General features: G+C 39.2%; 1 protein-coding gene across 5 annotated transcripts in view; it reads left to right on the forward strand.

Moving 5' to 3' along the window:
• Positions 1-27,013, forward strand: part of HELZ (helicase with zinc finger) — a 154,331-nt gene that overhangs the window by 92,215 nt on the left and 35,103 nt on the right. For all 5 annotated transcript variants that reach the window (XM_037070179.1, XM_037070181.1, XM_037070180.1 and 2 more), the window contains 3 exons: positions 7,111-7,294; positions 10,424-10,652; positions 23,674-23,878. In XM_037070179.1, the coding sequence (XP_036926074.1) occupies positions 7,111-7,294; positions 10,424-10,652; positions 23,674-23,878 (618 nt within the window). The remainder of the gene's footprint in view (positions 1-7,110; positions 7,295-10,423; positions 10,653-23,673; positions 23,879-27,013) is intronic.

Raw genomic sequence — 27,013 nt, forward strand, 5'->3', positions numbered from 1 at the left:
GCTAGTGTTACTTTATATAGATTATTGTTGTTAGCCCTCTAAAATGGACTGTGATTACATTTTATAGTGCATACTCAAATGAGGTATCATTTTAAATGAGTAAGACTTGAATTGCAAACAGAATCCCGGGCTCCAGAGAGATCACAGACTGGAATAAAGATGCTGCTACGACTTGTATGGTTCCCTTACAATTTGACTTACTAGTTTTTGAGAGAGTGTGAGTAGTGTGGGGGCTCAGATCAAAAGCAGAGAAAACCCTGGGGAGTCCTTAGGAAGGCTACCTAACGGGCCAGAGACCCTTTGGGTAAGTTTTGGCCATCACAGAGAGTGGAGGTTTGGACTTCAGGAAACCTGGGGGTAGGGATGTGCATGGTTGGTTATTGGGGCAATGGTTCTTTTTTGCGGGGGGTATGGTTCTTGATCTATCATATCTGCCTTCCTTTGTTCCTTGAGTCCCATGCTTTACTCATTTTCAAAGAGATGGATTTTATTATGTAATAGTAATTAAATTTTCCTTTAAAAATTGATCAGAGGCCTGTAGTTAGAAGTTAGTACAAGAAAATCAATAGTACCCACTTCATAAAATTCTAGCCAAAAGCAAAGAAGCTTGACATTTTAGTCTGTGTCATTTAATTTTAAGAAAAGGTAAACTTTTCTTTAAATGTTTGAATATTGACAAGTAATTCCAGGTTCTCCTGTGTGAACAACCAGAGAGTGGTTGTTCATTCGTTCTCTTCAGCCCCGTGAATTCCTCCAGTGGAAAGTGGTGAGACATACTGCCCCAGGGGCTCCTTCTGCAAGGGGCAAAACCTGACCCTGTTCCCTGGAGACAGCAGAGGGATGTAGGTATTGTTTGGGCTGGGAGTGGATGCACTTTGGTTTGCAGGCAAGATTGTTCAAATTTTGAATACTAGTGCAGACATGTTTGGACAGTAAAATGGTTTTAGAAGCCCTGGATATGCCTTGAGAGTAGACCATTTGTAGGTGAATCTCAGAACCATTTTGTGTTCTAGAACAGTCATTTTCAACCTTTGTCATCTAAACTGCATATAAACTAATTTCTCAAATTCTGCAGGTCAGCAAAACAAATTTTTTTGCAAATCTAAAAACAATAGTTATAATTTTGATTCACAATAGACAATTATGTTGGCTGTTGTCACTTTTTTGTTTGATAATTTAAGGGAAAAGAGGTCAGTGCTCCTGACTAAATAGTCAAGTGTTGCATGTCTTAAAAATTCTTGCAGCATGGCCCTGGCTGGTGTAGCTCAGGGGGTTGAGTGCAGGCCTGCAAACCAGATGTTCGATTCCCAGTCAGAGCACATTCCTGGGTTGCAGGCCAGTTCCCAGCAGGGGACTCACAAGAGGCAACCATACATTGATATTTTTCTCTCCCCCCTTACCTTCCCCTCTAAAGATAAATGAATAAAATCTTAAAAAAAGAAAATTCTTGCAGCACACGAGTGTGCCACAGCATATCTGCTTAAAACCACTGTTCTAGAGCATTGAGATTTTTTTCTGTTACAAAAATTCCGATTGAAATTTAGGACATTAAAAGATTTAAGAATGGTTTAGATTTCATTATTACAAAAATAAGTGAGTCTCACACAGACTTACAATCATAAGGAACTTAGAACAGAGAACTTAGAACTTAGAACATAAGGAAATTAAAAAGTAAAATGAGAGAACCTAGAGCTGAATACTCATAGCACTTCTACTGTGCATATAATTGTCCTTTGTTTAGGGAACATGCATTTTATTTTACATCATGTGTCTGTCACCTGGACTTGTGTCTTTCACGTGCTTAACATGGTGCAATGACAACGAGAGTAAGAGAGACCATCCTTTTTTCCTTGATTCTGACCGAACTCATAGCCCATGGTGATGAATAGTATCAATTACAATGCTGAATTGCAGGCATTGTTACTAAGCACCAAAACTCAATCCTTCACCTTGAGAAATTCAGTGTGAAGAGAGGCGCTGTGGAAACCAGTGAGCAGGGTAGTGTAAGTGAGAAGCAGACAGAGTTGTACAGATAATACAACGAGTGAGTCCACCAGGTGTGATGGAACCTGTGGCAGAGAGAGAACATGGCTTCTGCCTCCTGTGTACTGGCGCTCTGCAGTTCGTTGTCACATAATGTACAATCGTTATGTCTCCCAGGTCGGTTGACCTTTTATCATAAAATGCGCCCCTTTGTCTCTGATAACATGGTTTTGGTTTTAAAGTTAATTTCTCTAATGTTGGTTGGTATGGCTACTCCAGCTAACTTACAGTTTCTCTTTGCATGGCATATATTTTCCATCCTTTTACTTTCATCCTTTTATTTCTGCCTTTGAATCTAAAGAAAATCTCCTATAGACCCACATCATTGCATTGTGTTTTTATGTTTTTTATTTTAAATCTAGTCTAAAAATAGCAGCCTTTTGATTGAAATGTCTAATTTATTTACATTTAAAGATATGGCTGATGTTACCTCTCTGCCTTTCACTTTTTTTCCACGTCCCGTGTTTTTTAACCCTTTGTTTCTCCTTTACTACCATTGTTTGCATTAAGTGCATTTTTCTAGTGTTATATTTTAATTCCTTTAATTATTATTAACTATTTTTTGAGTTGTTTCTCTAGGACTTACAGTATATATCTTATCAGAATCAACTTCAGATTTAAACTAACTAAATTCCTTTATTTAAAAACAAGACTTTATATATTTACTTTTAGAGATAGGGGGAGGGAGGGAGAAAGAGAGGGAGAGAAACATCAATTGGTTGCCTCTCACATGCCCTCCACCAGAAACCTGGCCTGCAACCCAGGCATGTGCCCTGACTGGGAATTAAACTGGTGACCTTTTTCTTTGTGGGACAGCCCCCAACCCACTGAGCCACATTGGTCAGAGCTAAACTAACCTAATTCCATTGCAATATGGAAACTTTACTTGGACATTTGTCTAGTCCTTCTTTCCCTTTTTTGTGCTCTTACTGTTTTTTATAATATATATATGTATATATATGTATACATATATATACATATATATATTAACAATACAATGCTGTAATTATGTAATTTTATTTCTTTTAAGGATTCTGAGAGAAGGAAAGTGGCAAGTACATATTTATAGAGTTTGCTGTATTAACCTTCTTATTTACTCTTTCTGATTACCTTCACTTCTTTCTATGAATTTGAGTCACCATCTAGTCTCAGTTTTCACTTTGCCTCCTTTGTGCTCTTATTGCCAAATATGTTACATTTCTATATGTTGTAGACTAACAATATAATTGTGTACGTGCTACTTTATTTGGTGGTATTTATTTTTGTTATTTTTATTTTTTTAATAACTTATTAGTACATTGATTAACCCCTTTTTTCCTTTTTTTATAGATTTTATTTATTTTATCTTTAGAGGGGAAGGGAAGGAGAGAAGGATAGAAATATTAATGTATGGTGCCTCTCATGAGTCCCCTAGCTGGAAACTGGCCTGCAACCCAGGCATGTGCCCTGACTGGGAATCGAACCGCATCCTCTGGTTTGCAGGCCCACACTCAATCCACTGAGCTACTCCAGCCAGGGCTATATTTGGTGGTATTTAAATCAGTTAAGACCAATAAGATGAAGAAATATACTGTTATACTGTCTTTTATAATTAATTATATTACCTTTAGCAGTGTCCTTTGTTTGTGTGGATTTGAATTACTGTCTGATGTCACTTACTTTTAGCCTGAAGACCTTCCTTTAGTATTCTTTTTTTATTGTTGTTCACGTACAACTGTCTCCATCCCTCCCCCACCCCCCGCTTTCCCCTCCTTTAATATTTCTTTTAGGGCTGGTCTGCTAGTAAGGAATTCTTTTAGTTTTTGTTTGACTCTGAACACTTTATTTTATTATTTATTTTTTGCTTATTTATTTATATTTAAATTTAATTTTTATTTATCTATTTATTTTTAATCCTTCCCTGAGGATATCTTTATTGATTTTAGAGATATGGGAAGGGAGAGACAGAGACAAAGGCATAAGCACTGACATGAGAAAGGTCAATTGGTTGACTCCAGTACATGCCCTGATGGGGGATTGAACCTGCAACCTAGGTATGTGCCCTGACCAGGAATCAAACCCAGCACCTTTTGGTGTACTGGATGATGCTCTAACCCACTGAGCTGCCTGGCCTATTTTGTCTTTATTCTTTGAAAGGTAGTTTTGCTGCATGTTAGATTATTGGTTGAGTTACTACTTTCAGCACATTGAAATACGCTTTCCTGCTGCGTTATTGCCTTCAGTGTTTCTAATGAGAAGTTACTCGTTAAATCTTACTGGAGTTCCTTTATAAGTGATAAGGTGGTTTTTTTTTTTTATTTCACTGTTTTCAAGATGTTATTTTTGTCTTAGACTTCCAGCATGTTGACTATAATGGTTCTGGGTGTGGATCTCCTTGAAGTCATTTTACTTGAAGGTCAAGTTGCACTGAGCTTAATGTGTATATTAATCCTTTTAATTAGATTTGTAAAATTTTTAGCCATTATTTGTTTGAATATTTTTATGCTCCTTCTGTCTCTTTGGGTTCTCCCATTATATATATGTTGGTAGAGCTTAATGGTGTTTTACATTTCTTGGAGCTGTTTTCATTTATTTTTCTCTGTCCTTCAGATTGTATAATTTCTGTTTTTGCGTTTGCTAATTTGTTCTTCTGCTCTACTATTGAGGCCTTATAGTGAATTTTTTATTCTAGTTATTTTAGAATCCATCTCCCTGGGGTATACATTGCCCACAGTGTGATCCAATGGAAGTCGGCTTCTTAGCAGAGTCAGTGTTATAAGGTTGTGAGGCTTACTCTGACCCTCCCTTGGGCAAAACTCATGGAACAGTTGCTATGGGAGGATGTGGAGCTGCTGGTCACCGGCTGTCCCAGCCACACCACCCCTGTGCACCAAGAGTGTGTGTTGCACATGTGTGCAATTTGTGCCATCATCCAGGTGCTACTAAGCTGCTGCCTTCTGCAATCCAGAGCTGGAGAGGTTGGGATCTGTTGATATTCAGTTGCTGCTGAATCTACCCAGAATAGGTCTTCTGTTCCAGGAAGCTGGGGAAAATGGCAACTGTCACTCGGCTGCTAAGCCCAGTGGATCAGCTCTTCTACAGTATATCCTGTGCAGGAAAGGGAGATTGCCGTCTTCACCTGCTGTCCCTCTGAGATCCTTCCTACATAGCCAGAGATTAGGGTGGTGGAACAGACACCTCCCAGTTGCTGCTCACTGCTGCATATAGGCTTTCTGCAGCACAGAGCTATGAAAAATGGGAGCTGTGCTTTTAACCAGCTGCCAAAACCTCCTCCGGTAGGTCTTCACCCCAGGAAGCTGGGGGAGTGGGCAGTGCCTATCTGTAGACAGAGCTGTGGGGGATGGGTACAGCCCCTAGTTGCATGCCCTATCCTCTCACTCTTCTGAGTCTCTCGAGGTTTTATTGAATACAGTAAATGCTTCTCAGTTTCTTACAAGCTCTTTGATTAATCTCCAGAGGCTTTCAGTGATTGCTTGCTAATTTTGACCACCTTATTGGATGTCTGTCTGGAGGAAAGTTTTCCCCATGGCAAGACTGTATTTTGACTGTGGTTTCATGCTGCCTAGACTATAAGGGTGTGAACAGAGGGGTGAAGTAGAGAAATGGTTATTATGTGTTGCTTAGTGACAGAGACTCTGTGTCTATGGAGAGGTACTAGAGGTGTCTCCCCTACTTTCATCCACCCCCATGTCTAACCAAATGGATAAATACAGCTTTGTCTTACTCCTTATTATGGTAGACTCAGACCCACCTTTCTTGTTCCTTATTGTGAGAGCACCATGTCTTCAGTCCAGTGTGCTCTTCAAAATTCTTGGATAGTCTGTATGTTTGATGTGTTTGCTGTTATCATAACAGTAGGGCAACTCTCATTCACTGAATTTGTATCTGGAAGTGGGATCTGCATCTTAGCCAATAATCCTCAAGTTCTTGAAAGGAATAAAAACTGTCAAATTTTGTTGGGTATATTTAATGTAGTAAATTTAAGTAGATATTATTAATAATTAGTAAATTAATAAATAAGTGATATATTTAAAAGACATTAAACTTTTTTCTTCTTTCTTATTAATTATTGTATTTCCCACTGCACTAAGCATTGAACCTGTTTGATCAATTCATTGGATTAAAATAGAAACTAAAAGCCCAATAAATGGCATCAACATTGGGTTGGGTAAATATGCCATTACTTTGTTGCAAGGTTAATGAAATGGTTTGGGCAAACTTGTACCACTAGAGAACAATAAATTCTGAAAGTCTGTCTCTCTGATCCAGACTTGTCCTAGTCCTAGTAGTGGTTTGGTGCCTGCTGTTAGCTGCTCTGCTTATTTGTACCTATGGTGGCAGGGGCAGTGCCCCGCCTTGAACTGCTTGCTGAGACCTAATGGTGGGCTCACTCTAGGAATCTTCTGGTTGATTGGTTAGTTTCACTGGCTTAATCTGGAGAGAATAGACTGAGAACTACTGGGACTGTTGGGACTCTGTTTCCCCGATGGGATTGCCCATTTTATGGCCATATCCCTGTCCTCCTTCCTACACAGGAACTTGTGTCTATCACCATTTAAGAATGGAGACTTGCCCTGGCTGGCATGACTCAGTGGATTGATTGCACAGACTGTGAAGCAAAGGGTCCTAGGTTCAATTCCCAGTCAAGGCACATGCCTGGGTTGCGGGCCAGGTCACCAGTACAGGACATATGAGAGGCAACCACACATTGATGTTTCTTTCCCTCTCTTTTCCCCTCCCTTCTCCTCTTTCTAAAAATAAATAAAATCTTAAAAATAAAAAAAGAATGGAGGAGACTGGGTAAAGGGTTGGGGCCAATAGCCAATTACATTGTCTCTGATTTTCATGTTTTCATTGGGTGCATTATTGTGAAGTTTACTGTTCGAAATGTAAACAAAATATTTTTATTCTTACTGTGTTCATAAAAGCAAAGTGTTATTTTTACTTAGAGGTAATTTAATATGACATTTGCTAAAATGGAGTCCTTTATACATCTATTGCAGTTACCATATTCTTTTCTCTGAACACTTGTGTAACTTTAATATGTACATATGTGTTTGTTTAAAGGTATTTGAAGTGGTGGAACGCGTGGAAGAGTTAAGAAGGAAGTGGCCAGTTGCGTGGGGGAAGTTAGATGATGGCAGCATTGGTGTGGTAACTCCATATGCTGATCAAGTGTTTAGGATACGTGCCGAACTTCGAAAAAAGAGATTATCTGATGTTAATGTAGAAAGGGTGCTAAATGTTCAAGGTGGGTATTAATTGAAATGAACTGAGTTATTCAGATGTGTAAGTCTTAAAGTGTGTGTACATCGGATTTTTAATTATCAAAATCTCTTTTCTGGACAAGTAATTATGTCTTTGTTTCATATCAAGTTCTTTAATACCAAATTTGGCAATTAAAGGTTGAGTCCATTTACATGTTCATTATATTTTTATACCCCAAAAAAAGAAGTATGAAAAAATTAACTTTTCTAACAACTATAATTGTATAAATACCACACAGATGTTTACATCCTACAATGCCTGTTGTTGTTAGACTCTATCTGAGGGCTAATTTGTTGTATTTTACACATTTATATCTGTCAAGCAAGTTCTATTTGAATGCATTCTTCAAGGCACAGCTTGTTTTTCATCTATAGACTTTCCTAAGTGAATATAGTTACCGGCAACAAGTTGCTGTAAAATTTGTGCTCTTAACTATAGGAAACAATGCTATGATGTAAATGCTAAAAACACCTAGTACAATCTTAGGTTTCATGGAAATATGCAATTGTAAGAGTAATATAATTTCTAAATCATGGGGAAAAATAGCTTCACCGTACCACATGTTGTCCATGCCACTCAGAATTTGGGTGTATTTTAGTAGAAGTAGTATTACTAGTAAACTAGGAAGCACCCAAAGAGATCTAGTTAATGATCTAGAAACTGACACATGGGCATCAGGAATGGTTGAAAGAATTAGGATGACTTTAGTGTTTAGGCTGACACACTGGAGGGAAGGATAGCAGCAGGTGGAAAACTTGGAAAGAAAAGAGCTGTGATCCCTTCCACCAAGAACGTGCTTTCTTCTGAGGAACCACAGTTGTATGGATGTGGGTAGACTTTTTACACTGGGACGAGTTACTCCAGCATTTTTACCTGCATGTTCCGAGTCAGTCCTTTTGGCAGAACCTGCCTTAGACACTTAACCTTTCGTGGCTCAGGCACACCAAGACAAAAAAAAATGGTCCAAATGAAAGAACAGATCAAAGCTCCAGAAAAAATACAACTAAGCAATGAAGAGATAGCCAGCTTATCAGATGCACAGTTCAAAACATTGGTAATCAGGGTGCTCACAGAATTGGTTGAATATGTTCTCAAATTAGATGAAAAAATGAAGGCTATGCTGAGTGAAATAAAGGAAAATGTACAGGGAACCAACAGTGAAGGGAAGGAAACTGGGACTCACATCAATGATGTGGACCAGAAGGAAGAAAGAAACATTCCACCAGAACAGAATGAAGAAGCAAGAAGTCAAAAAAATGAGGAGAGGCTTATGAACCTCCAGGACATCTTTAAACGTTCCAACATCCGAATCATAGGAGTACCAGAAGGAGAAGAGGAAGGGCAAGAAATCGAACCTCATTTGAACAAATAATAAAGCAGTATTTCCCCAATCTGGCAAAGGAAATAGACTTCCAGGAAGTCTAGGAAGCTCAGAGAGTCCTAAAGAAGTTGGACCCAAGAAGGAACACACCAAGGCACATCATAATTACATCACCCAAGATTAAAGATAAGGAGGGAATCCTAGAAGCAGCAAGAGAAAAGGAGACAGTTACCTACAAAGGAGTTCCTATTAGACTGTCAGCTGATTTCTCAAAAGAGACCTTGCAGGCAAGAGGGGGCTGGAAAGAAGTATTCCAAGTCATGAAAGGCAAGGACCTACATCCAAGGTTTCTCTATCCAGCAAAGCTTTCATTTAGAATGGAAGGGCAGATAAAGTGCTTCTCAGATCAGGTCAAGTTCAAGTAGTTCATCAGCACCAAGCCCTTATTATATGAAATGTTAAAGGGACTTATCTAAGAAAAAGAAGATAAAAAATATGAACAGTAAAAAGACAGCAAACTCACAGTTATTAACAACCACACCTAAAAGAAAAGCAAACTAAACAAACAGCTAGAACAGGAACAGAACCACAGAAATGGAGATCACATGGAGAGTTATCAGCAGGGGATTGGTAGGAGAAGAGAAGGGGAAAAGGTACAGAGAACCAGTAGCATAAATGGTAGGTAGAACATAGACAGAAGGAGGGTAAGAATAGTATAGGAACTATAGAAGCCCAAACTTATATGTATGACCCATGGACATGAACTAAAGGTGGGGGGAATGTGGGTGGGAGGGGGTGTGCATGGCAGGGGGGAATGTGGGTGGGAGGGGGTGTGCATGGCAGAGGGGAATAAGGGGGGAAATGGGACAACTATAATAGCATAATCAACAAATATATTATTAAAAAGACATGAAAATTATATTAAAGTATTTTGAGATCTGTCATGGAATGAGGGAATAAATATTATAAGAAGGAGCATTAAAAAATATTGTGTGAACCAGACTCTGTAAGGCCTCCTTCTAGGATCAGCTGTGTCTGCCTTGGTCAGCGAGAGGCTAGGTAACCCTGCTTCGAGGAAAGTTTCTTGTGTTGAGTGGGACCTTGGAATAGATAATCACTAAGCTTGGTTTCAGCAATAATACTAAAACTTTTAAAAATAAAATTTACTATTTAACCATTTCTGTGTGCTCATTCCACGTCCCTTGTCCTCCCAGCCCCTGACAACCACACATTGTACTTCTCACTGTGAATTTGACTGCCCTAGGCATCTCATTCAAGTGCAGTAATGCACTGTTTGCCTTTTTGTGCCTTATTTTACTGAGCATAATGTCTGCAGGGTTCATCCAGGTTATAGCATGTGTCTGAATTTCTTTCCTTTTTAAGGCTAAGTATATTTTATATGTATACCCCACATTTCATTTCTCTGTTCATCTGTTGATGGACTCCTAGGTCGCTTTCACTTTTGGCTGTAGTGAACAGTGCTGCTATGAGTGTGGGTGTGCAAGTATCTGTTCAAGTCCCTGCTTTCAGTTCCTTTGGGTAGGTTTCCAGAGGTGGAGTTGCAGAATTATATGTTAATTCCATGTTTACTTTCTTGAGGAACTGCCATACTATTTTTTATACTATTTTATATACCATTTTATATTCTCTCCTGTAGTGTTTGAGTTCCAGTTTCCCCACATCCTTGCTGATACCTGTCACTTAGTAATAACATTTAAAAAATGAAATGCTTTTATTTTATCATTGGTTCAGAATAACAACCTTGAGTCTTCTTTTTTATTTTTTTAATAGGAAAGCAATTTAGAGTTTTGTTTCTTAGCACGGTACGTACAAGGCATACGTGTAAACATAAACAGACACCAATTAAAAAGAAAGAGCAGCTGCTGGAAGATTCCACAGAGGACTTAGATTATGGTTTTTTATCCAACTACAAACTTCTCAACACTGCCATCACCAGAGCACAGTCCCTCGTTGCTGTGGTGGGTGATCCCATCGCCCTATGCTCTATTGGAAGATGCAGGTAATTATGTGTTACTGATTGAGACATTGAAGGGGGAAATGCAATTTGCATACCTATGGGTACATTTATTTACATGACCTCTTGCCTAATTAAAATCAAGTTTAGTTTTACCTGATAGAGGGAACACAAAAATCATTGCTTTGAGTCTGTTATGTACATAATTGTGTGTGCATTCATGCAGTCATAGTGTGACAGATAATTTCCAGAGTGCTTACTATGTTCTAAGCATGGTTCTAGCCACTGAGGATAGATCAATGAACAAAATAGACAAAAATCTCTGCCTTTGTGGGGCTTGCATTTTATCGGGGAGGAGGAGAAGACTGACAACACGAGGGAGACCCCCTAAAATACAGAATTATCTTTTGGAGGGTGGTTCTCTTGTAGGACAGGCTTCCCTTGCTAGGTGAGTGTTCTAGGAACCCATCTGTGTCAGTGTACCAGCTGGCGTTGTTGTGTGAGCCTGCGTTCGGCTTCAGTGAATTTTTGTTTTTGAAGACCGTTTCAGTGCCTTTGCCCATTTCATGATGGGTGATTTACGAGGACAACTGCCAAGTGTTCAGCAGTTTTTAACCAAAAATGGCATGACCCCTGTGCCCCACCCTCCCTATTCACTTGATCTAGACCTCAGTGACATTTTTTTGTTTTCCTGTATGATAAAAGTCCTCAAAAGGAAACATTTTGCCCATGTGGAAGAGGTGAAACAAAAAGACAGCAGAAGCACTAATAGGCATCAAAATTGAAGAGTTCAAAAACTGTTTTGAGCGGTAGGAAAGTCTCGATAGGTGTATTGAAATGGAGAATACTTTAAATTGGGCTTCCAGCCAAGATGGAGGCGTAGGTGGAAACACTATGCCTCCTCGCACAACCAAAATTAAGGACAACAAAGAATTAGAAACAAAACACAACCAGGACAGACAAAATTGAACTGTATGGAAGTCTGACAACCAATCATCCAGACTGATAAGAGGGGCGGAGTCGACGGCTGGGGAGAGGGGTCACGGCAGGAAAAAGTGGTGGCTGGCAGACCCAGGTGCGCAGGCGGCGTGGGGATAGCAGACCTTGGGTGCAGGGAGGAAATGAGCAGACCCAGTGAGGCGCATAAGATAAACCAGGCAAAAATGGCCAGTGAGACAGATTGTGCAACCCAGGGCCCCAGCACCGGGAAATAAAGCCTAAAAGCACTGATTGAAAACACCTATGGGGGCTGAGGTGCCAGGAGAGACTCCCAGCTTCACAGGAGAGTTTGTTGGAGAGACCCACGGGGTCCCAGAACGTACACAAGCCCATCCATCTGGGAACCAGCACCAGAAGGGCCCAATTTGCTTATGGGAAGTGGTAAAATGGACTGAAATACAAGCCGAGCAAGTGCCATTGTTCCCTCTCTGACCCCGCCCCCACATATAGCGTCACAACCCAGCGACTGGGTTGCCCCACCCTGGTGAACACCTAAGACTCCACCCCTCGTATGTAACAGGTGTGACCAGACCAAAAAAATTATGGCTCAAATGGAAGAACAAATCAAAGCCCCAGAGCCAGTGCTTTTAAGTGACCAAGAGATAGCCAGCCTATCAGATGCACAGTTCAAAACACTGGTGATCAGGGTGCTCACAGAACTCGTTGATTTTGGTCACAAATTAGATGAAAAAATGAAGGCTACACTAAGTGAAATGAAGGAAAATGCACAGGGAACCAATAGGGATGGAAAGAAAACTGGGACTCAAATCAATGGAATGGATCAGAAGGAAGAAAGAAACAACCAAACAAAAGAATGAAGAAACAAGAATGCAAAAAAATGAGAGGCTTAGGAACCTCCAGGACATCTATAAATGTTCCAATATCCAGATTATAGGGGTACCAGAAGGGGAAGAGGAAGAGCAACAAATGGAAATGTTATTTGAATAAATAATAAAGGAGAACTTCCCCAATCTGGCAAAGGAAATAGACTTATAGGAAGTCCAGGAAGCCCAGAGTCCCAAAGCAGGTGGACCCAAGGAGGAACACATGAAGGCACATCGTAATTACATTAGCCAAGATGAAAATGAAGAGAATTCTAGAAGCAGCAAGAGATAAGGGGACAGTCACCTATGAAGGAGTTCTCATCAGACTATCAGCAGATTTCTCAAAGGAGACCTTCTAGGCAAGAAGGGGCTGGGAAGAAGTATTCCAAGTCATAAAAGGCAGGGAACTACATCCAAGATTGCTCTATCCAGCAAAGCTTTCATTTAGAATGGAAGGGCAGATAAAGTGCTTCTCAGATGAGGTCAAGTTCAAGGAGTTCATCATCACCAGGCCCTTATATGAAATGTTAAAGGGACTTATATAAGAAAAAAGATCAAAAGTATGAACAGTAAAATGACAACAAACTCAAAACTATCAACAACTGAACCTGAAAAACCAAAACAAAAACTAAGCAAACAACTAGAACAGGAACAGAATCGCATAAATAGAGATCACATGTAGTGTTAGCAATGGGAGTAGGAGGAGAAGAAGGGGGGAGAAGGTACAGAGAATAAGTAGCATAGACGGTGGGGAGAAAGTAGATGGGGGAGAGCAAGAGTAGTGTGCAAAATGTAGAAGCTAAAGAACTTAAGACACATGGACGTGAACTAAAGGGGGAGAATGTGGGTGGGAGCAGGTATGCAGGGTGGAGGGGAATGAAGGGGGGAAATGAGACAACTGTAATGTCATAATCAATAAAATTATTAAAAAAGAGTACTTTGAAGGTGACTGAAGTTAAAAGGTGTAAGAATAAGTATACAATTTTTATGAATACATTTCAATTTTGGGGGGTTCCCCTTGTAAACAGAATAAGACACAATGTTGTATTTTACAGGGTAAGTTTACTGGAAAAGAAGCAGAACGTTAAGGGGAATTAGGAGTGAGTCATGATGTGGTCAGAGTGGGCCTCACTGAGAAGCTGACAGTGAGGCGAGGGGGTGGGCTGTTCGGTACCTGGGGTAAAAGTGCTCTGGGAAGAAGGAACATTTTGCAAGTGTTCCCGAGGAGTGTTGTGTCTTTGTGCGTCTCTAATGGACGTGACATTTTACATCAGTGCTGCATTTTTTCCCTTCATTATTGTCTTGGCTCATTTTTGATTAATTTCCTTCTCCATTCATTTTCTCTCAAGGCTTCTCAATGTCAGTAATTCTTGTCTGGGTAATCCGAGGCTCTGAGAAAATCCGGGGTGTTAGAAGTGTTGCTTCTTGTCTTTGGATAGCATTGTTAGTATTGCATAGATTGTAGTTGTGGGGACTATTTCTAATGAAAGATTGTTAAAATATCAACATAGAGAAAAAATTTCTGTATACACTTTTGATTTATACTAGTTAATAGGGATTTTACCTGCATGAAGCCAGCCATTATAAGACTTGGCCTTTGCGATATTTAAAAACTATGTTAATATTAACAAAAAATAGAAATTTATAATATTTTATGAGAAAGAAAGATACTAGGGGTTGCTTAAAGTTTTATAAGTATTGTTATACCTGTGAAAATGAGTTCAGAATAGCAGTAAGGGCTGTTGATGGTTCCAAAGATGCCTTTTTGATGTGTTAGAATTAAAGTAGACAACCGTTAGAAAGTGGCCCCCTTTAAGCCAGGCTTCTGTTGCAGTATAGATATGGCAGCATTTTATTATTGTTTTTCCTTGAAACAGAAAAAAGCTACTTTATGGAAAGGGAAACAGTTTGGGACCTTTAAGAATAAGCTCCTTGAATTAGAGTTTAAGACTTCAAAAGAAGGTAGTATAATTTTAAGGGAGGACTGTTAACAAAGTCAAGTGGAGCTTTAATTTAGGTGTACGTTATGAAAAATAACCTTAAAGAAAACTTGAATGGTTTATGACTGCGTATAGTTAACTAATTCTGTTGTAAAATGTTTTTAATTTCTTTTTTTTAAATTGTTCAAGTACAGTTGTCTCCATCCCCCCCACTATCCCCCCCCCCCCATTGCTTCTTCCCAGCCATCCCCATCTCCCACCCTCGATCCTACCCTGTTGGGTTTTGTTCATGTGTTTTTTATACATGTGCGTGAAAACCCCTTCCCTTTTTTCCTAATTTCTTATTTAAAAATAGATTTTCATTCATTTTTAACCACTAATGACAAAATAATTGGGGAAGGGAATACATTAACTTCAAGTTACAAATGTATAAAACTGAGCATATTAATTTGGCCTCCCTCCTGAGAATTTTACTTTAGTTATTATATTTGTTTTTACTTTTTAAAAGATTTTATTTATTTATTTTTAGAAAGGGAATGAGAGGACGAAAGAGAGGGAGAAAAGCATCAATGTGTGGTTACCTCTCATGCACCTCCATCTGGCGACCCGGCCTGCAACCCAGGCCATGTGCACTGACTTAAATGAACCAGCAACTTTTTGGTTTGCAGGCCATCACTCAATCCACTGAGCCACAGCAGACAGGACTCTTTATTTATTTATTTTTAAAAAAATATATTTTATTGATTATGCTTTTACAGTTATCCCAGTTTTTCTTCCTTTTCCACTTCTCCAGCCAGTACCCCCCTTCCCTCCAGCAATCCCCTCCCCCCTTTAGTTGAGGTCCATGGGTCATGCATGTAAGTTCTTTGGCTTCTCCATTTACTATACTATTCTTAACATCTCCCTGTCCACTAGTTATGCTTCTTAATCCCTGCATCTTTTTTCTATCCTCCCCCTTCCTCCTCCCAGGTGATAATGCTTCAAATGATCTCCATATCTATGATTCTGCTCCTATTCTGGGTGTTTCCTTAGTTTGGGTCTTTAGATTCCATTGTTGATAGTTGTGAGTTTGTTTCCATTTTAATATTCATAGTTTTGATCTTTTTAAAAAATAAGTCCCTTTAACATTTCGTGTAATAATGGCTTGGTGATGATGAACTTCTTTAGCTTTACTTTGTCTGGGAAGTACTTTATCTGTCCTTCCATTCTAAATGATAGCTTTTCTGGATAGAATAATCTAGGTTGTAGGTCCTTGCTTTTCATGGCTTGAAATACTTCTTGCCAACAAAGTTTCTTTTGAGAAATCAGCTGATAGTCTTATGGGCACTCCTTTGTAAGTAATTCTCTTTTTCTCCATTGCTGCTTTTAAGGTTCTTTCTTGATTTTTCAACCTCTGACATTTTAATTATAATGTATCTTGGAGTGTCCTGTTTGGGTCCAACTTGTTTGGGACTCTCTGTGCTTTCTGAACTTGTATGTCTATTTCCTTTGGCAAATCAGGGATGTTTTCTTTCATTTTTTTTTCAAATAAGTCTTCAATTTCTCACTCTTCTTCTGCCACCCCTATGATTTGGATGTTGGTACGTTGGAAGATGTCCAAGAGGGTCCTTATACTATCCTCTTGAATTTTTTTTGATTCTTGCAGTTCTGGTTGAATGCTTATATCTTCTTTATATTCCAAATTGTTGATTTGAATCCCAGCTTCCTCCCCTCCACTGATGGTTCCCTGTAGATTTTTCTTTATTTCATTAAGTGTAACCTTTCATTTCTTCCTTTATGTTGTTGCCATACTCAGTGAGCTCTTTGAGCATCTTGATCACCAGTCTTTTGAACTCTGCATCTGATAGGTTGGCTATCTCTGTTTTATTTAGTTCTTTTTCTGGGGTTTTGTTCTGTTCTTTCATTTAGGCCATATTTCTTTGTCTCCTCAATATAGCAGCCTCCCTGTGTTTGTTTCTGTGTATTAGGTAGAGCTGCTTTGATTCCCTGTCTTAGTATAGTGGTCTGTTGTAGAAAAAGCACCTGTAAATTGGGTGGGGTGGGGGGGCCGAGCCTTAGGGAATCGCCAGGGCAGGGCAACCCACTTCATTGCTTTGTGGCTCTGTGCTGGGGAAGAGGTCAGAAAGGGGACGACAGTACAGCTAGCTGCCTGGCTTCTGGAGGTTTGTCCAACAGTCCATCCCCAGTCACTTCATGTACTTCCCACATGTGACTGGTGTCCTTCCTGCCGTTGCCCTAGTGGTGAGTCCCAGAGTGGGTGGGTTTGTATATGTTCTAAGTTTGTGTGGGCCCTTTAGGCCAAGTCTCCTCAAAATCTGGCAATTTCTTCTGCCATCCCAACCCCCACTGGTTTTTATAGCCAAAAGTTATGGCGATTTATCTTCCTGATATTGGAGCCCTGGGCTCTGTGGTCTGGCCTGTGGCTGGGATGGCTTGCTCCCCACATAGCCCTCTCAGTTATTATCCACTACATGTGAATGTGGGATCCTGTCTTCCACTACTGCCTCTCTACCTGTCTCTGCGACTCCACCCCTCCTACTCGTCTGGATGAATGTGGCTTCTTGAAATTCTTGGCTGTGGGACTTCCCTAGGGCTCAGTTTTCAGATGGTGCTGCGTGTTTTTGTTGAGATCTAGTTGTAATTCTTTCTATGCTTGCATGAGGAGGTGAAGCATGCCTATCTACACCTCCATCTTGACCAGAAGTTGGTCACTTTACCGTTTATTGAAAGTATATTTGGGTAGAATATTGCTGTGATATTTTACCATTTTTGTTTCTGTTTATCATTTGATAACTGTGAGAACACATACAGTTTGATTAGAATTTAATAGATTAAAACACGTGTAAAATAGGACAACTTGTATTAAAACTAACTAGAAACTGTTGGGGGAATGAATAGATAAAGCAATAGTCCAAGCCTCAGTAGTTTGAGACTCTCCTTGTAAATAACTCCAAACATTTACCAACGTGAATATTTTTTTTAAAACCTTTTCTCCTTTCTGTAGAGTACTGTGAATTGCGTGAAATCAGCATTTTCACCCCTTCTCTCACATAAACCATTACTTTCTCAGAGCAAATAGTTGAAGGATCCTGAGGCCATGCTGTCAGAATTATCCAGGGCTAATTTTTAACTTGAAGCCAGCTCCACTGGTTGCTTATTTCTTACTACTGAGCTGGGGTATGCCGAGGACTGCAAATTGATTTGTAAGCTAAGCAAAGTATTTTCAGAGGGGTAAATATACTGTGTCATGTGACCCATAGCTAAATGGGTATGTTGATTTTCTATATTATTTGGACTGTTTAAGCATGGCTCTAACCCAAGAGCTGGTAGCTGAGGCTTATGGATATTTATACTTTAATCTTTCTAAATTCATAGAAATTAATTTAATTTCACAATACAAGTAAACCTGGAGACCATAATGTGATTCTTAGGTATTACAAAAATGGAAGTGGGACTTTTTTGTAGTTTGAGTTAATCAGAAACATTCCCTCCCTTCTGCCCATTTGATATTTTCAAAAATTGTTATGATATTTCCAAATATGGATCAAGTTTTCAAGGAATAAATACTGTGTATACACTACCAGTTTAGAAAGCAACTGGTTATGTAAGTTTTTTGTTGTAAAGTACTTCCAAGTAGCATTTTCCTGTTAACCTGAAAGGAATGTAGTGCACTTCCCCTCCCCGACTGCCAACCTGCAACTCGTAGTGTGACGGCTGCTGCTGATGGTGGCTGTCTTTGTGCCAGGTGCTTGGTTGAGTGTTTTGCACACTTTGCCTTGTTCAGTCGTCCAAACAGCCCTGCAATATGGCTATTTTATTTGCATTTTAAATGGGCAGCCTGATTCAGAGAGTTGAAATTACTGCCAGAGACACATAGCTCTTAAGTGGTTCACTCAAGCAGATGTCAGACTGAGTTCAAAACCCAAACTCTTCTCACGGGATTGCCTGCCTTTCTCGTTAAGTGATAAATGTGTGGACAGACCTGCACCGAATGGGGAAAGGCAGAGAAGGGAGTCATGAGTCTTCTCTCTCCCCGAAGTGTTTGGGGAAGGTCTTCCTTTTAGCGGAATGCAAATTCCACTTACTCTGTGAGATATAAACATTTTACATATGTGTAGAGATGTGTGTATATGTATCTGTACATGTACAGACACCTTCTTTCTCTCTATGACCTAAGGACATCAAGTGATTTTTCAGTGTTTTATCAGTCATTCTAGAAGCATAAAAACAAAACCAAATTTTATATTCATGTAGTAATTAAAAGTAAGGTTATGTCTTTTGAAATACTTATGATGTAGAGACACACTTGGGTTCTCTAACCAACATAACTAGAAAAAAATGTTAATATAGCCCTGGCTGGTGTCACTTAGTGGATTGAGTGCCAGCCTGCAAACCAAAGGGTTGCCAGTTTGATTCCCAGTTAGGGGCACATGCCTGGGTTGTGGGCTGGGTCCCTGGTAGGGGTATGTGAGAGGCAACCATACATTGAGGCTTCTCTCCCTCTCTTTCTCCCTCCTTTCTTTTCTGTCTAAAAATAAATAAATAAAATCTTAAAAGAAAGAAAAAAATGTTAATAAGATATGTTCACATTTTAGGGAGGGGGCTGAGAATTGGTGAAGCCTTTAAATAAGAATAGTGGTGAATTCTTTTTTATTGATTGATTTTGAGAAAGATGGGTAGTGAGAAAACATCGATTTGTTGTTCTGCTTATTTATGCATTTCATTGGTTGATTCTTGTATGTTCCCTGACCAGGGATTGAACCCACAACCTTAATGAATCAGCATTCTTTAAATGACTGACCTACCCTGCCAGGACCAACCTGGTGAATTCTCATTCTTATTTTCAGTATAGGAGAATTCTCAAGTGATCTTCCAGTTACTGTTGAGAAATGCCTTGTAATGCCATGCATAATATTTCATTAAAGTATCAGGGAGTTCAAGGTCAGTGTGAATAGTCTTTGAAAGAGCCTTAAAAAAGAAAGCAAAAAAAGGCAAATTTTCAGTTTTAAAACTAATAATTTTTAAAGGGAAAAACAAGGTTATCTGAAAAGTTTAAAAATGAAGTCTTTTCAGTAATAAAGTATAATAATAATATTGTCAATAATAAAGTATTTATTTCAGTAATAAAATACTTCAGTAATAAAGTATGATGATAATACTGTTGGTGCCCTATTTCACACATGAGAAAACTGAGGTACGAAGAGAGGTTAAGTAATTTGTCTGAAGATACTGAGTGAATGCTGTACTGAAACCCAAGCAGTCTCCTTCTAGAATCCATGCTCTTGCCCATTTCGCTATATCAACGGGGCAGTTAAAAGAGAAGTGAGATTTCAAATGGAAATTTCAGGTTACTTTCAGAACTAGTTTAACTTGATTAATTTATAGTAAGTGTTTAGTGTTACTTCTGAAATGGTGATCTTTCGCTCAAAGGCTGCTTCTTAGAGATCGCTGGGTTCTCGTAGACAGAGTATCAGGGAGCTGGCTACCAGCTTCTTGTTAAGTGTGAGGTTGTTTGAAGGTTACTTCATCTGTTCAGTGCAGTTGAGGTCAGTGAGGGCAGTATAGAAGCAAGGTGTGGAGTTTTATAAGGTAGCTTGAAAATAGAGCAAGTTCAAGCATTTTTGCTCTTTTTGCTATGTAAGCTGAACATGAAAATACGTTGTAAGAAATTGACATTGCAAACTGAGCTAGAGTGAAAGCCAGTCCATTCTCTTCTTCTTGTTTTTTGTTGTGTCCTTAAGTTTAACACAAGTATAAAATGCCAGTCCATGAAACTAATACTTTATCAGTTAGAGCAAAAACCCCTACATTTTTAAAAGAGCATGAAGTAGAAGTATGTTGATAAATATTTGTACAGTTGAATATTGTGGCTTTTTAAGTAAAATGGGTGGAGCAGTGTAAGGATTTTAGATCTTGAGTGCTATATCAAAGATAATTCTTGCTTAGCTATCAGACTATGAGAGAAAAACTTGATTCCTTAGGGAAAGTTCTTTAGTGTGCACTTATTAGCAACATGCACTTCCTGTAACTGAATGACTTATCTTTTTTTAAATTTTTTCTTTAAAGATTTTATTTATTTATTTATCTTTAGAGGGGAAGGAGAGAAACATCAATGTATGGTTGCCTTTCGTCCGTCCCCCTGCTGGGAGTTGGCCTGCAGGGAACCAGCCTGCAACCCAGGCATGTGCCCTGACTGGGAATCGAACCGCGATTCTCTAGTTCGCAGGCCTGTGCTCAATCCACTGAGCTACACCAGCCAGGGCTCTAAATTTTTAATTTTTATTTTAAAATATATTTTATTGATTATACCATTACAGTTGTTCTATTCCCCCCTTCATTCCCCTCCACCCTGCACACCCTCTCCCCCACCATTCCCCCCCTTTAGTTTCTGACCACGTGCCTCAAGTTCTTTAGATTCTGTATTTCCCCTATTATTCTTGCCCTCCACCCTATCTATTTTTTACCTACCATCTATGCTACTTATTTTCTGTATCTTCTCCCCCCTTCTCCTCCTCCCACTCCCCTGTTGCTAACCCTCCATGTGTTCTTCATTTCTATGGTTCTACTCCTGATCTTGCTGTCCTCCTGGTTTGCTTTTGTTTTAGGTGTGGTTGTTGATAACTGTGAGTTTGCTGTCCTTTCACTGTTCATATTTTGTAGCTTCTTTTTCTTATATAAGTCCCTTTACATTTCATATAATAAGGGCTTGGTGATGATGAACTTCTTGAATTTGATCTTATCTGAGAAGCACTTTATCTTTCCTTCCATTCTAAATGAAAGCTTTGCTGGATAGAGCAGTCTTGGATGTAGGTGTTTGAATTTCATGACTTGGAATACTTCCTTCCAGCTCCTTCTTGCCTGTAAGGTCTCTTTTGAGAAATCCGCTGATAGCCTGATGGGAAGTCCTTTGTAGGTGACTATCTCCTTATCTCTTGCTGCTTCTAGGATTCTCTCCTTCATTTTCATCCTGGCTAATGTAATGATGATGTGCCTTGGTGTGTTCCTTCTTGAGTCCAACTTCTTTGGGACTCTTTGAGCTTCCTGGATTTCCAGGAAGTCTATTTCCTTTGCCAGACTGGGGAAATTCTCCTTTATTATTTGTTCAAATGAGTTTTCCACTCGTGGCTGTTTGTTTTCCCCTTCTGGTACCCCTATAATTCGGATGTTGGAACGTTTAAAGATGTCCTGGAGGTTCCTAAGCCTCTCCTCATTTTTTTGAATTCTTGTAACTTCACTTTTTTCTGTTTGGTCATTTCTTCCTTCCTTCTGGTCCACCCCCTTGATTTGAGTCCCAGTTTCCTTTCCATCACTATTGGTTTCCTGTGCATTTCCTTTCATTTCAATTAGTTTAGCCTTCATATATTCCTCTAATTTGTGGCTAAAATCAACCAGTTCTGTGAGCATCCTGATCACCAGTGTTTTGAATTGTGCATCTGAAGGGTTTGCTATTTCCTGGTTGCTTAGAGTTATCGGCTCTGGGGCTTTGAGTTCTTCTTGAGCCATATTTTGGACTGTTTGTGCCTGTTACGTATGAGGAGGAGAGCCCGAGGTGTTCACCAGGGCGGTGCAACTCAGTCGCTGGGTTGTGACGCTGTATGTGGGGGCGGGGTCAGAGGAAAGCAAGGGCAGTTGCCGGGGCCCCTTGCAGTCCGTTCCACTGCTCACTCCTCTGCTGGTTTATCTGCATGCGAATGTGGGACCGCATCCAGCCCACCGCCCCTCCCAATGCCCTCACTGGGTCCGCCTGATGCGGGGCTGCCTGGGTGCCTGGGGTCGGGGGATCTTACTTGCCTGTCCCTGCTCCACTGCTGGGTCTGCCCCTCTTACTGGTCCTGGTTGATCGGTTTGTTGTTGTCGGACTTCCGTATAGTTCAATTTTCTGTTCTTTGGCTGCGTCTTTGTTCTCCAAACCTTTGTTGTATTCAAACTTGGCTGTGGGAGAAGGCACAGTGTTTCCACCTATGCCTCCATCTTGGTGGAACTGAATGACTTATCTTGTTATGCCCTTATGTCTTATTGTCAGGAATACATAATGATATTTTGTAGCATTTTACTTTTCTTCTTGTTGACATATAGGCCTGAAATATTTTCTGGTCCCACTTTTTAAACTCATCTTTAAAAAAATTAGGAAAGATGGTAGAAGACATATGTAAGAGACACATAGTTTGAAATTAAACTGCGAAGTTTTATGAATATATTAATAACCCAATTCCCATTCAGATACTAACTTTTATAATATAAACCTTTTCATTTATGCTTCTTGAAGCCATCTTGATTACCTGCTGTCCACCTGGACACAAGGATACCAACTTGGGAAGAATCCGTATCACATATCTTTTATAGCATAATAAAACATTATTTGAGCCTCATATTAAAGATAGGTATGCATATTTATAATAGTCATTTAAAAATTTTACACTTTTTATATGTTGTCTTTTTTGTAATTTGTATTTAATATTTTCTTTACATTGGAGATCAGTTTTCAGACCTTTAGGAACAGTAATATACAATTGCAGCAAGTTTTGAATGTATTTTTCTCCTTTAATATTTATTAATTTGGGAATGAAAAATCAACTTTAAAGTTAGGAAATGAAAAATCAGCACTAAATTAGCATTTTAGTTTCCTGTATTTTCCATAATCAATTTAACTCAGTCAGTATTATAACTTGTGCTTGTGACAAGCATCTGTTAAGTAACAGGAAAATACAGGAGTAGCCAGTTATTTCTTAAGAATTCTGATGAGGGGTGTATCTACTTTGTGGCTCAGATTTATATCATGAGTTGGCTTTTCTTTGTCATCCAGCACCAGGTTATTCTGGCCCCATAGTTCAAATCAGCTTAATGTTCGTGTGTGTGTTTGCATGTATATGTGTGTATATATAATATGTAAATGTGTATATAATGTATATGTATATATACATGTATATATAAGTATGCCTAGAAGTACAAATCTTCTATAAAATAAGTTATTTTGAAATCTTTACTTATGTGGATCATAAAAACTGTTATTCTAGGTTAATGTGGATAGTTGAGCATTGACCATGTTGCTTATGATTGATCAGCCAAAATTAATTGAGAGCATACTTTGTATGCTCCACAGTGCTGGACATGACTGTGATTTCAGAATTAGCTTCTGAAGTTTTGTGGTTTAGTGGGAAGATTATATCTGAATCGTAGGTGAACATTGGACCTGAGGAGTTAGGGTCAGGGAAGGAAATTTGAAATCATCTTTAGTTGCTTGTGTTCATTGCTGTGTTCTCACCCACTAAAATGATAAACTGACCTTCTGAATCTTTTCTGTAGGAAATTTTGGGAGCGGTTTATTGCCCTGTGCCATGAAAATAATAGCCTACATGGAATCACTTTCGAGCAGATCAAAGCTCAGCTAGAGGCTTTAGAACTGAAGAAGACATACGTGTTGAATCCACTGGCACCCGAATTTATCCCGCGGGCTCTAAGACTGCAGCATTCAGGAAGTGCCAGCAAGCTGCAGCAGTCACCTCCCAAGGTAAAGCCTGTCAATGAAATCAAAGAGGTTAAAGGGCGGGGAGAGAGCAGCAGTATCAAAGGTTTATTGGGATACAACTTTAAGTATTGAAGGTTACATTTGGTGGCAAGCATTTCTGCAAGGACATTGTCCAGTGTGGACATGTAAGTGGAGATACAGGGGGATGTTTAGCCATGCTGAATGTCATGATCATTCTCAAAAGGTTTTCAGGAACCTGATTTTTTGTGTGTGTCCTTCAAATAATATAAACTCCCGGTCCTTTCTACTTACTGATAGACTTGTTTTAGTAAGACGTGAATAAGACAAAGCAGTTTAAAAGACTAGACTATCACAGGTGCGTGTTATTTATAAGGTATAACATTATAACAATATTTGTATAAAGAAAATAGTTCTAATCCTTTGTTGGTGACCAGTTCATTTCAAGTGGTATTTGACATAGTTAGAACATTTGGTTGACTTCTTGAGTTGATTTTGACATGTATTTGTATAAGAAATAATCCAGTCAGAGGGAGTGGAGGGGAGAGAGTCAAAGCCATTGCTACTTTTTAACCACAGTTACTTTGTGCAGGGACAGCTGGTTTATTTACTAGCGTGCCTGAAAAAAATGCTTGCACTTAACATGCAGAAGAAAAAGTTATGAGAATGACATGTGTAGTACCTGTTATTCCAGTGTTTTGGTATATTTTTAGTCACCAGCATGGTATTAAACTTACTGACATGAGTTAAATAGAGTGTGTCAGTTTTGGGCTTCATTTAAAAAACATAAAACCTATTATGTAAACAATCATTAATGGTTTAATATCTTGAGAATGTTTTAGTTAAATAGGTATTAAGATGAGAACTCCTTTCTATGCTAATATACTGTTGTATATTCTTAGTTTAATAAAAAGGAACTTAATGTGCAATAGTGCTTTAGTGACTTGGGGGACTAGGGGATTAAGTGTTTTGCATAAATGAATCTTCTAGATTTTTGAAGCTTAAACTATTAATAACTGGTATTATTTAAGTTTCTCCTACATGTTATGGTAGGTGCTAGGGAAGCAGAGATAAGCGAAGTAGCCTTTAGACCAGATGTTGGAGGGAATGGTCAGAGGAGAGATGTGGGTTTCTGGCAGTTTCCACCCCAGAGATCTTGTTTAGGAGTCCACTGAGTGGGTGGGATGGTGGGAGATTGAGGAGACATGTCAAAAACCAGCATGTGAGCTCCGTTAGGGCAGAGATTGTTGCCTGTTAATGACTGCTCTAGCCTCTGAGCCTAGGACATCCGGCTCACCCTGAGTGCTTGGAGGTGTTTTTTAGATGATGAGTGGGGTTTAGGAAAGAGCTTATGCAAGAGGCTTTACAGGTTCTTCGGGGAACAACAGGAGCTTAGGGTATGTGAGGAGGAGGGTAGAGACTTTTAAATGTTATTGTTATTTAAAATGTTGCAAAATTGTTGTACCCTTTGCACATTCTTAAGTACAATAGAGTAAACTCTTCTTTATTTAATTGTGCAATGTAAGCATCAATTCGTGTGTTGTAGATGCAGCTAGATCAAAGCCATGATACCAAATGTCTGCTGATCCTAAGCAAGATCCTACAGTTTGCTCTTTGTTTTTGTTTTAAAGGTGAATCCACTTGCTTTTCCAAAACCCTGAACTCCCTAAGGACACAGATATTACTCTAGATTCTTTTTGTAGCATCTAGTGCTTAGCCCCACGTGGTGGGTACTTAGCCCCACATGGTGGGTGCTCAGGAAGTATCTGATAAGTGAATAGTGGTTGTGGTGCGCCCAGTAGTGTGGCTTTCTTTTTTTGGTATGGAGGCCAGCACTCAATCCACGGAGCCACACCAGCCAGGGCACTGTGGCCTTTTTTTTTCAATGCAAAGATTGTGTAATTAAAGGCAAAGCAGTCATCTCTTCAATTTTTAGAAACTTTTTAGAGATTTTTCTTCACTGATCCAGTAGATATCATCTGTTATTTTTATGTCAATAACATAACATTTCATCAAATTATCTATTTATCTGGTTATTTTAAATTATTTATATCATATGTAATAATAATCAATAATATTAAATAATAGAGGTAGTGCAAGCCAAAGGTTATTTCTGTCACCATATCCCCTACCTCTCCCCAGTATTATTTTTAATTTCTATGAAATTGTTTTGAAGTTTGAATTTTTACTGAAATCTTTTTTTTAATTTAACTTTCTTTGCAGAAAATTTCAAACCTTTACTTGAGAAAATAGTATAATGAGTTTCCTGTCATCCAGCTTCATTAATTATCAGCTTAATCTTGTCTCATCTATAGCCCACTTCCCCACGCTCCACCACCAAATGTACACACTGGAGAAGTTGGAGACAAGTCCCAGATATTTTATTTTATGTGCTGGAGTCTGATAAAGGGGAATATACTTCATTGATAGAAAAAGGTGATATTTCTGAAAATGTGATACTAAGCCATAAGGTTTTCCCCCATATTTTCTTTCAACACAATTCTGGGCATAAGAAATATCAGAAATTAGAATTGTTAATGTTAGACTAAGGCTTAAAAATCCCAATCAGATTTCACATAAATTCATCAGAAGTCTGGATGGAGGTTAAACAGGCTGCTCTTCGACCTGCTGCCTTGGGCTGTTGATTGTCAACAAAACATACCTCTTGCTATTTAGCAAATAACTTTCTTCTCCTCACTAAGATGTCAATTCTGTGCTGAGGTTTAGTGAAGGTAGATGATGTTAGGGGATGCAGGGGCAGGTAGTCCTAGTCAGCCCTCAGTGCCTCATTCTCCCCAGGCCTCATTTGTAATAGTGCCTGTTTCACAGGTGCCTGCAGGATTGGCACAGAGAAAGGCGGTATGCCTGTCTTCGTTGTGCTTACTCCTAGGGCACTTGCTGGGAGCAGTGTCCAGAAGTTTGGATACAGTGGAACAGAGTCATTTGCATATACTATAAAAACTATTCAGAGGATAGATGGTGAAAAACAACTCGCAAACTAAAATCTATAAAATAATGCTTTGATCTTTTCAGATGACCCATTTCTGAATATTATCTAGTCTCCAGTTCGTGTGTGTAAGCCCTTTCTCGGAGCCATCTACAGTACATTGAATCCTTCTCTCCCTTGGAGTCTCTGACTTCCCCTCCCACCACCCCTCC

The sequence above is a fragment of the Sturnira hondurensis genome, unplaced genomic scaffold, assembly GCF_014824575.4.
Source record: "Sturnira hondurensis isolate 20B ecotype Veracruz unplaced genomic scaffold, ASM1482457v3 Scaffold0018728, whole genome shotgun sequence".
NCBI lineage: Eukaryota > Metazoa > Chordata > Mammalia > Chiroptera > Phyllostomidae > Sturnira > Sturnira hondurensis.